This window comes from Microtus ochrogaster, chromosome 16 (assembly GCF_000317375.1).
Source record: "Microtus ochrogaster isolate Prairie Vole_2 chromosome 16, MicOch1.0, whole genome shotgun sequence".
Taxonomy (NCBI): domain Eukaryota; kingdom Metazoa; phylum Chordata; class Mammalia; order Rodentia; family Cricetidae; genus Microtus; species Microtus ochrogaster.
Window position 1 is genome coordinate 18,021,193 of NC_022018.1, and position 11,694 is coordinate 18,032,886.

The 11,694-nt window shown below is 46.7% G+C and overlaps 1 protein-coding gene across 2 annotated transcripts in view; it reads left to right on the top strand.

The window, feature by feature from the left end:
- The window catches only part of Svil (supervillin), a 196,748-nt gene that overhangs the window by 168,917 nt on the left and 16,137 nt on the right, over positions 1-11,694 (top strand). For both annotated transcript variants that reach the window (XM_026783048.1, XM_026783047.1), the window contains 7 exons: positions 1,830-1,985; positions 3,490-3,626; positions 4,137-4,284; positions 4,399-4,544; positions 6,888-7,063; positions 8,680-8,824; positions 9,236-9,512. In XM_026783048.1, coding sequence (XP_026638849.1) covers positions 1,830-1,985; positions 3,490-3,626; positions 4,137-4,284; positions 4,399-4,544; positions 6,888-7,063; positions 8,680-8,824; positions 9,236-9,512 — 1,185 coding nt within the window. The remainder of the gene's footprint in view (positions 1-1,829; positions 1,986-3,489; positions 3,627-4,136; positions 4,285-4,398; positions 4,545-6,887; positions 7,064-8,679; positions 8,825-9,235; positions 9,513-11,694) is intronic.

An 11,694-nucleotide genomic window follows, 5' to 3' on the forward strand; every position in this document is an offset into this window, starting at 1 on the left:
TCCTCCTCCTCCTCCTCCTCCTCCTCTTCTTCTTCTTCTTCCTCTTCCTCTTCTTCCTCCTCCTCCCCTTCCTCTCATCCTTCTATTTTAAATTTTTCTATTAATTTTACATACCAACCACAGTTCCCCCTCCTTCCCCTCCTCCCGCTGCCCCTACCTTCCACCAAACCACCCCCATCCATTCCTCAGAAAGGATAAGGCCTCCTATGGAGAGTCAACACAGCCTGGCATGTTAAGTTGATGCAGGACCAAGCCCCTCCCCACTGCATCAAGGCCAAGCAAGGCATCCCACCATAAAGGATGTGTTTCAGAAAGGCAGCTCATGCACCAAGGATAGATCCTTTCCCTACTACCATGGGCCCCTCAAACAGACCAAGCTACACAACTGTCACCCACATGCAGAAGGCCTAGTTAGGTCCCAGGGACCCCCAATTGTCAGTCTAGCTCCCATGACCTCAGGTCAGCTGCCTCTGTCTCCAATTAATCTTATTCAAGAGTGTCTTAGGAGATCTCGTGTGAATGTCTAACTCCCTTCTTTCCTCACCCCAGCATTTTAAACCAATACTTTCAGAAAGCATCAGCTGCTGTTGACAGGTGTCACAGCACTTGTCACCTGCAGGAGGCCAACTTAGTGACATGGACCAGAACCTACCCAGCTAAACACCAGATGCTAGACTCACTCCATCCAATTCTACCAACAGTGCTCAGAATTCCTAACCTCTTAGAGATGCTGGGACTGATTCTCCCTGGTAGGCATCTTTCACCAAGTCTTAACAGGTACAAAGGTGACAGCCTGTAGGGATAATGTCATCATTTTGTAATTAACGTGACCAGTTACACGGTACCTTGAGGCCCTCTGCCCTCAGACCTGGCTGTAGTCACAAGATGCTGAGTTTTCAGTGTGGATCAATAGCAGCAAAAGCCAAACCTGAGGCCCATAAAAGAGGAGGTTGTGGAGAGATACATGAAAATTGTGCCAATAAACCTTTATGTCTTCTCAGCTCATTGTTTTAAAAATGTTACTGCTGAGTCAAAAGTCAGCCAGTGATTTCAACTAGGACCTAACACTGAGTACAGAACACTGATGCTGTTTGGTACATCGGGCGGCACTGGCCTTTCGGAAAGCTTTTCTTAATCAACTGGAAGGGATGCAAAGAGAACTAGTTCATCTAAATTCCCTGCCTCTCTCCTCCTCTACCCCTCTTCTTCCTTCCTTTCTCCGTCCCTTCCTTCCATCCTTCCTTCCTTTCTCCCTCCATCCCTCCCTCCTTTCCTTTCTTCCATTTTTTCTTCTTCCCACCTTCCTTTCTTATTTGGAAGCTATGGTCTGACATGTAGTTCAGACTAGACTGGTACTTGATAGTCTCCTCTAGTGCTGAAGTTGCAAGTGCACCACCACTAAACACTCTTTCAATAAAAAACAACTTTGACAAATTGGTTTATGAATGCTACAGGAAAAGGAAAATAGAAAATTATAGCAAAAAATATTCAAATATCAAGATGGTAGATGCTATTACTGCCATGAAAATCACTGTTTGACAGTAGTGGAACCCACATTCTGGGCCAGTTTAAAACAGAGGTGTGTAGCTCCGGGTCATGTACAGTCAAGAGACCAACCTCACTCTCCATTCCAGAGTCTGTTCCGAGTCACCCCCCGCCCCAGCCCGTCTAACTTAACTCCAAGCAGCCCAGGACCTCTGCGTTTAACTCTATACACAGTAATTAAGCTTGCAACTGCACAGCTCCTCAGCCTGAGTCCTGTGAGTTAGGAGTCACCTATGTCGTGAGCCTTGGCTCCTCTGAGCCTCCTCCCGCACCTTCCTTCACAGTGTCGGCCAATTCCAACTTCTCAGAAGTGACGCTGGCAGGCCTGGCGAGCAGGGAGAACTTCAGTAGCATCAGCCTGCGGAGCGTCAACCTGATGGAGCAGAACTCCAACAACAGCGCTGTGCCCTACAAGAAGCTCATGCTGTTGCAGATTAAAGGTATTCTTCCTAGTGGTCTAAAGGAGCTGTGGCAGCCTGTGGCTTCTGACTGGTCACAGTGGGACTCCTGGCTGCATCCCTCACTGTGGCATCACAGACTCCACATAGCCGCTGGAGCTCTGGAGTCTGTGAATGTGAACACAGGAGCTGCTGGGGGGAGACCCAGAGCTGGACCCAGTTCTTTACCCTTCAGAGTCTCAGCTTCTGCTTCTGCTTTCGCCCCGGTAGCCCCTACTCCAGCACTGCCATGCACTGGACCAGATGTGTCTGAAGTCTGCAGCATGGGTCTGCACACCCTCCCCTGCTCTCCCTACTAGGATAAGTCATGATCCATGCCAACCAGAGTAAGGAAGCACATCCCTGGGGAAGGAATCGAGGGAATTCGGGAATGACTGAGCCTCACCCGTCCCCAGGTTCCATTCTCCTGTCCTGTTTGTCTACAACACATGAGACTTGGAGGAGCAGTAGGAGGGAGGGCAGCTTCACTCCTAGAGGTGACCTCTGTAGCTGGATCATCATAAGAAGGTGGATGGAATTGTGTCTGCTTCTGCCAAAGACTCTGGAGTGTTTACTGCAAACCCATTTCCTTTTCAATATATTTAAAAGATGAGTGAAGGGTAGGGAGATGTTTCACTGGGTCAGACTGATTCTTACATAAACACAAGAACCCATGCTTGAATCCCTGACACCCACATAAAAATCCGGCGCGGGTGTATGTGCCTGAAACCTGAGCATTGTAGGGCAGAGACAGGCAGATTCCCGAAGCTCACTGGCCAGCCAGTCTAGGTAAAATGGCAAGGTCGGGTTCTGTCTCAAGGGAAGAAAATGATTCAAGCCCTCCTCTGATCCCCACATATCCTTGCATGGGTACACATACCTGTGCACACACCTTCACACACGTGTGCATACAACATACACATCTGTTCATGGGTGCACACACGTGTTCACACAACACACAGAGACGACAGGTGAGGGACTCTGATGTGCAATTATACCTGGTGTGTAGCAATAGAGTGCTCCAACTTGGTCAATCATTTAGAATGGGGGTGAAAGTGACGTAAGACCGTGCCTCCCTCCTAAGTGATCCCTGAGTGCTCTGGGAGTTACAGCGTGGGAGGTCCTGTGAGGAGCCATGCCTTTCCCTGCTGCACAGCCAGATTACAGTGCAGGAAATAGGCTGTGTGGAGAAAAGGCAGCACGAATGTGAAAGAGAGAGCTGGGTGTCATCACTACCACTCTCCCGAGATGGGAGGAGCTCACTACATCCACAGACATGCTAAAATCCAAGGCTCTGAGACCGCTTCTAAGAAGCACAGATACTCTGGGCAAGCACTCACCGGCAACATCAACTGATGGTGCTGTCATGTGGCCCTTCTTAATTTCCATGTCCTGCTGGTCCAAGAATTCAGATGAATAGAGTCTTTAGAATGGGAGGTCTGTAGAAGAGATGTGTCTGTCATCCATGTCTGCATGATGGAAAAAGGATGCTGGGGTTTGTCCACAGGTAGAAGACATGTTCAGACAAGGCTGGTGGAGCCTCGAGCCTCGTCACTCAACAGTGGGGACTGCTTCCTTCTGCTCTCTCCCCAGTACTGCTTCCTGTGGGTAGGAGAGTTCTCAAATGTCATCGAGAAGGCAAAGGTAGGTGTCCAAATGATAAGACGCTTCTAATGCTGTGTCCTTTACACAGGGAGGTGTTCTACTAGCTGATCTGTGCCAAGCCTCTCAGATACCTTGTGTTTCATTCAGACAGGAAGGGACAGGTAGTGTTTTCTTTGCTAGAATCTCTGAAGAAGCTTCTACGAGGTGCTAAAGTAAAGGTTTGTGACCTGCCTTAAGTTTGAAAGCTCTGAGACTGAGCTGACTTCTGGGTGGCCTACACATCTGTGTAGTGGCAGTGTGGCTTTCCTGAGTTCCCCATGGGGGGAGCCCCAGTCCTGGGACAGTGTCCAAAGCCCAGAGTTATCAGTTGAATATCATACACTGAGCATTGCCGCTCTGAAGACTGGACCCTCAGCTCAGACAGCCAACACCCACCACCCTATGACCGACTCTTTTGCCATGCATTCATTCTCTGGTGGCTGTGTGGATCCCTTTGTGCAGATCACACTAGTTTTGCTTCCTAATTCATTGTGTCCCTCTCTTTTTTAGGCATCTGAACTTGCAACATTAATTCAGACAAAGAGGGAGCTTGGTTGTAGAGCTACATACATCCAGACCATTGAGGAAGGCATTAACACACACACTCACGCAGCCAAAGACTTCTGGAAGCTCCTGGGTGGCCAGACAAGTTACCAGTGTAAGAGTTTGCTATATTTCAGAGGGAGGAGGCTTGAGCATGCTTTCTCCTGGCCCCTTCCCTTAACGGGTCCTTTAAGTCAACCACTTTCTAATGTCCTGTCTTATACCGAAGCTGCCGGAGACCCAAAGGAAGATGAACTGTACGAGACAGCCATCATAGAGACGAACTGTGTCTACCGCCTGACAGACGACAAACTCGTCCCTGATGATGACTACTGGGGGAAGATTCCCAAGTGCTCCCTTCTGCAGTCCAAAGAGGTACCAGCTCAGGGACACAGCGCTGCTGGGGCTGAGCCAGGGCAGGTTCTAGCCGCTTCCATGCTGACTATCAAACACGGCATTTGCTAAGGGACACTTACGTGCTGTTTCAACAACACTATCTACAACACTAACAAAGTTCAGAGTATTTTTTAGAAATGTCAGGAATCGTTGAAGGTTTTTGTATTTTATATAAAACATAAATACTATCCCCATGTTTTGAGGTATATAAAGATGAAAGTAAAATTTAGTTAGTCCTAAAGTTTCAGGAATAATTAGTATGAGTACATGTAATTGCATATAATTTACATACAGTTAATATAATTTACAGATTTGTCAAGTATTTTTCTCATGCCCCGCAATAAGTATTTAACTACACTGATTTCCAGCATCATTAAGTATTCTAATGGCTGAGAGGAAAGGGGAAGACACACAACCCCCTTAAACTCCACTAGGCAGAAAGATATTACAAAGAACTGAGGGCAGGCACAGTGAATCAGTGAGTAAAGGCTCTCACTGCCAGGCCTGGAGACTCGTTCAGTTTCCAGGTCCAACAAGGTGGGCAGAGAAACCAACTCCCTTGAATTATCTTCCGGCTTCCTGTGTGTGCACATAAACTCACAACAAACATGCAAACAAATACATAACAATGTTCTTTTCAAACGTCACAGGATTTTCTTTTTTTAATTTTCTTTTAATTTGTATGGGTGTGTTGCCTGTATGTATGCCTGTATACCACATGAATGCAGTGCCCCAGAGGCCAGGAGAGGGCATCAGATCTTCTAGCCTTGGAGTTACAGACCACTGTGAGCCACCACATGGGTACTAGGAATTAAACCTGGGTCCTCTGGAAGAGCAATATGTGCTCTTCCCCATTGAGCCACAGATCCTGTCCCATGTTTTCCTTTCTTGACCCTTCCAGCCACTCTGTCTTTTGATTAGAGAGCTTGTTCACTTGCATTCCTTACACATACACAAAATAAATGTCATTTTAAAACGTTTATTCAATGCAAACAATGTAACTCCTAGAGCTTACAAGATGAGTGAAATAAGTCAGTCATGGAGAGAGAAATATTGAAATATTGTGTGATCTCACCATATGTGGAATCATCCCCAGAAAGGGAGAAGGGGACAAAGTCAATTATACAGAGACAGAAAAGAAAGCAGAAGCTGCCAAGGTCATGCAGGGGTGGGGGTGGGGGCTGAAAGCACCCAGGGAGGCAGGTCGAAGGGCAGAAGCAGCAAGTGTGGGAAGCAGAGTGTGTCTAGGTGTCTGTTACTCAGTGTGCAGCTACCGTCAGTCAGTGTTGCTGCCGGAGACCCGTGCAAAATGTGGAGACTTTAGCTGTTCTTACCACTAAGGCAACAGGAAGCAGAAGTGCACAGCAGACGGTGATGGCTGTGTCAGCTTCTGCACTGCTGCAGCCACTGTGCTCGCTGTCTGCATCCCAGAGCATCCCACCGCACACATAGATACCCTCAAACATGTACCAGTGTATTTAATAATAAAGAGAAGAAAACACCATCCAAAGCTAGACTACGGGTATGATGTATAGAGACATGGAAATGGGCACAAAAGTCACAGCAAAAGAAATGATGAGCAATAGTCTTAGGAAGAAAATGAAATGGAGCCTAGTTGAGAGTTAGAGCAGTGTCTAGGGTGCTGGAAATGAAGGCAAGGAAAAGGGAGTAGCAAGGAGCATTCCAGTCGTTCATGCCACAGACGCTTAGCGATAAGCCCCTATTATCATACCTACTCATTCATAAGTGGCTTCTGGACATAAAGCAAAGAAAACCAGCCTACAATTCACAATCGCAGAGAACCTAGACAACAAAGAGGACCCTAAGAGAGATATACATGGTTCTAATGTACATGGGAATTAGCAAAAGACAAGATCTCCTGAGTAAATTGGGAGCATGGGGACCATAAGAGAGGGTAAAAGGGGAGGGGAGAGAAAGGGAGGGGAGCAGAGAAAAAAATATAGCTCAATAAAAGCAATTTAAAATAAAGAATAATGGTATGACCTCTGCCCCAGGGGTTTTAGAACTGCACATAGGAGAAATGGCATTGAATCCTTAGGCTCCTCAGCACCTGCCATATGTGTGATAAGCTGTGTGTGTGAATGAATGAATGAATGAATGAATGAATGAGGAAGGGAGGGAGAGGAGGAAGGAGGAAAGGAGAAGCAAGGCAGACAGGGAGGAACAAAGACAGGGGAATACCTCCATAATTCTTGATTTAAAGCTTTGGGAGGTGGAATGTTAAGCAGTGTGAAGTCATCAATAGGGCCCAAGTCCGGCGACCACCCAGGAAGTTCACATATCCTTTTGTGCTGTCTCCAGGTCCTGGTGTTTGACTTTGGAAGTGAAGTTTACGTGTGGCATGGGAAAGAAGTCACATTAGCACAACGGAAGATAGCATTCCAGCTGGCCAAGCACTTGTGGAACGGAACCTTTGACTATGAAAACTGTGACATCAACCCGCTGGACCCTGGCGAGTGCAACCCGCTCATTCCCAGGTGCCGCTGCTGTGCAGGCCTGCTCTTCTCTCAGGCCCGCGTCATCTCCAGACACCTTAGCTGTCACCTGACTGGTAGAATATGGGGATTGTGGCTTTAGGAAGGACCCCCCACCCCAGTGTCTGTTGTGATAATTAAGAATTTCCCATGTTTCCTCTTCCTATCCTGAGCCCTGGACATTTGTCCTGCTGTCTTATATCTTCTGGGTGGAAGGAAGGATACTGGATTTAAAGAATGGTTGTGATTTTAGCATTCACTACCATGTGCTGACTTTTAAAAACTACTTGGGGAAATCAGAGCAAGCAGAAACTCTAAAAAATGATTGTGAATTTAAAGAAAAGCATTTCTGCATCAATGCTTTTTCCCTCCCAGATCCTCCAAAACCCTCTAAAACTATGTGTCATGTGATAAGGAACACACACAGCATGGAACCACACAGGGCATCGCACTTCGAGGTCCCTGCACAGTTCTCTCTTTACAGTCCAGTAACTGGTTTGCGAATATTTGATTTCAATATTTATAAGCCAGACCTGCAATCCCAACACTCAGAAAACTGAAGCACAAGGACCACTCAGGAGATTAAGGTTATCCTGGGCTATGTGACTCCCAGGCCAAGCTGAGGTACAGAGTGAGAAAGACCCTTTCTGGAAAAAAAGCAAGAAAGCCACAAAAATTAAGTATTATATCTATGCATTGAAAAAATAAATCTTTAAGCAAATTCTCATTAATACTGTAGGAACTGGGATTCTGAAGGCTGAAACAGAACCTAGAGTGCATATTTGATACGATAGGATAATACTGGAGCATAGATGCTACATCATGGCCAGTTAGTACTCAAGTGTGGCTGCATGGGACAAGGAGCCCCTGCCCAGTGGCTTCTGCTGTTTGTGCCACAGAATCTTTGGCGGAGCTTTGAAAACTTGTGTCTGCCAGGCCCAGGCTAGGTGACTGCGGCCGCAACAGGGTGACTTATATTCTAATATGTCTTAAGAAGTGGTGCTGCGACCCTTTTAGTACAGTTCCACATATTGTGGTGGCCCTCAACCTTAAAATCATTTTTTTGCTATTCCATAACTGTAATTTTGCAACCGTTATGAATTGTAATGTACATATCTGCTTTCCGATGGCCTTAGGTGACCCCTGTGAAATGGTTGCTTGACCGCCAAAAGGTCTCCACCCACAGGTTGAGAACAACTGTCTTAAAATCTCCCAGGGGACACTAAGGTGCAGCCAAGATTGTGCACCCAGTCCCTTTTAACACTCAAGTGGCTGACATCTGCTGCATTGAAATGACTGAGCCCTGACCAGCATGTTAATCACAAGAGGGAGTAGACAAGGAGCCAAGGCCCTGTTCCCGGGGTCATGCCCTTCACCACAAGCTCCTGTGTCTCCTACTCCATCTCATGGCATGTAAGAGACAGATTTTCAAAGCAGAGGCTGAGCCTGTTCTACAGTAATCTCAGCGAGTCTGCAGAGGAAGTGTACGGAATATACTTAGTTATTCTCTGAAAGTTAGGGGTGCGAGCCTGGGATACAGCCACTTGCAATGTTGTGGTTGTCCCAACAGCTGGCATGGCTGGATCTGGGCTCTTTTCTTACCTGCTCGCACCCTGCAGGAAAGGGCAAGGACGACCTGACTGGGCCATATTTGGGAGAGTTACGGAGCACAACGAGACTATTCTGTTCAAAGAGAAATTCCTCGACTGGACAGAACTGAAGAGACCCACAGAGAAGAATTCTGGGGAAGTTGTCCAGCAGAAGGTACAGTGATCAAGCCCTATGTGGAGACCAGCAGAAATGACTGTGATGGCCAAAAGCCTTCTGGGGTACACTAGAGACTCCACAGAGTGATTTCTGACTCCAGTCTCAGCTTCACTTTGTAGCAATGGGTATGCAGGACCCCCATTCTTTCCTCTGAACATAGCCTTCTCCTATGTGCGGTCAAACACCCTGAGATGCCATGAAAGCTGTATTTCTGCCCCGGCCCATCAACAGCTAAAGTGGGGCTGGGAATGTAGTCCTAGGCTAGCACAATTGCCTGGCTGGCAACCAAGCCCTGGGTTCCACCCCCAGCACCACAAAAAGAGAAAAAATAAAAGCAACCAAAACTGATGGGGTGTAGCAAAAGATGTCTGCAGCAAGGGGACAACTGAGATGTCTGTTCTCTTGCAGGATGATCCTAGGGCTGACACCAAGCCCTATGATGTGACACGGATGGTAGCAATGCCCCAGATGGCAGCCAGCACCATCCTGGACGGGGTGAATGTTGGCCGCGGCTATGGCCTGGTGGAAGGAGATGACAGGAGACAGATTGAGATTGCCACCGTCTCTGTAGATGTGTGGCATATCCTGGAATTCGACTACAGCCGGCTCCCCAGGCAGAGCATCGGGCAGTTCCATGAGGGGGATGCCTATGTGGTCAAGTGGAAGTACATGGCGAGCACAGCAGGTTAGTCAGCATTTGCCATCTCTGTCCGGAAAGGCTGGGAGGGCAGCCCCAGGAGCAGGGTGCCCTGCGTCATGCTGGGTGCTTTGGCTGCTCCAGAGCCCTGAGGCAATCTAACCGTGTGGGGATAAGAACTCGGAAAGAAAGACAGTGAGATTCCTGGCAGCCTGGTGGGCCAGAACACAGATGCTCACATCCAGAAACAAACGTGCTAACGCATGCCTGCTCCTCACTCTTGTGCTGCCCTTAAAAAGGCTTCTGGAAAGGTCATGATTGGCTTCCACATGGTCTTGACATGTGGCCTGTGTGCTGTTTGAAGAAGTCAATGAGTGTGGCACATGCAAGTGCTTTAAACTGAAGCTAAATGGTGCGTCAGCTTGGTATAAATGCACAGCCAAAGACTTGCTTTTGTTGTTTGTTGTTTAAGTAGAGGTGCAGGGGTGCAGCTTAGTGCTGGAACATTTTCCTTAGCATAGGCAAGGTTCTGGATTTTAGCCCCAACAAAAATAAGCAGTTGGAGATATCAGTGGTGGCACACGCCTTTAACCCTAGCACTCAGGAGGCAGAGGCAGGCCAATCTCTTGTGACTTTGAACACAGCCTGGTCTACAAGAGCTAGTTTGGACAGGCTCCAAAGCTGCAGAGAAATCCCCTCTTGAAAAAACAAAAAAAACACACACACACACACACAAAAAAAAAAAGCTCTTTGATGTAAACTAAGACTGCGCCTTCATTTCCCTGCCACCCAGGCCCAATAATCACATAGAAACTTATTAATTACAAAACTTCTTGGCCAATGGCTTAGGCGTATTCCTACCTAGCTCTTATATCTTCAATTAACCCATTTCTATTATTTTTATATTTTACCATGAAGCCCATGGTTTCCTGGTGAGGTTCTAGCATCTTTATCCCTCAGCAGCTACATGGCATCTGCCTGAATCCACCTTCTTTCTCCCTGCATTCAGTTTAGTTTTCCCACCTATCTCTATTCTGCGCTGCCATAGGCCAAAGCAGCTTCTTTATTAACCAATGGTAATAAAACATATTCACAGCTTACAGAAGGGAATCCCACATCTCTTGGGGCTGCAGAGGTAGCTCAGTTGGTAAAGTCCCCACCACACAAGGATGAGAATCTGAGTTTGGATGCCCAGCATCCACATTAAAGCTGGGCATGGTGGCTGTAATTGCTGCTCCGAGGATCCTCCTGAACAGAGCTTTGCTTTTCCTTAGTGTGGGTTCTAAGGATGGAGATCAGGCCCTTCAGCTGAGCTGTCTACACAGCCCAGAAAAAGACATAATCTCGACAGTTCTCTAGCGGTGTGCTGTGTCAGGGGTCTGGGTGATAACTACAGTCTAGTGGCTTACTAGACACCTTCATATTACTAAGTTAAAAACAAATGTATTAGCAATGAAGTTCATCTGTGTAGGACTAAGTTTGGGTATTCTGAAGAAACTGATAGGACATTAGTCAAAATGTCCTTTAGGAAATAGAGTGGATTGTAGGCATATACACTGAGGTCTGCTTCAGAATGGTAGGGTGAAGTTTTCTGACATGTGAATTATATTTATACAGTGGATTTAAGATCCAGGGGTGTATAAACTGTCATGATAGGTTTTAAACATAGCTTTCTCCAGTAACCGGGAGACCAGAATGGCCTTCTATCACACTGGACAAAGGTTTTGATGCTGTCTAAATTAGCTATGGGTGTCTATAAATGATCATGGATGGTTCAGTTACACTTTGCCCACTCAAGACTATGCAAACACTATCAGTTCAGAGCCACAGTAGATGGTACTGAAGTCCAGACTTAGACAAAATAGTTTGAGGAATTAATAGAATCACTTTAAATACTTGGGAGTATTTTGCTAAGCAAAGGGCCCAAAATCAGATAAAGATGAGCTGACCTCTTCATGATTTAAGGGGGCTTTCTTCTCACCTTCAGATCTCAAAATAATAATTTTATCAACAAGATTCGAGTGGAACTGTGGTGATGGCAGACCTAGTGCGAGCTCCTTACACCACCTTTTTTGGCTTTGTTGTTTTAAGACAGGGTCTCCATCCCACAGCCATTCTTCCCCAGTCTCTGGCAGCCCAGACTACGGGCATGTACTAACATGCCTCATTGAAATCCCCTGGTTATCAATATTTTTTTTATTTCTACTATTAAGTGTGTACATTTTACATA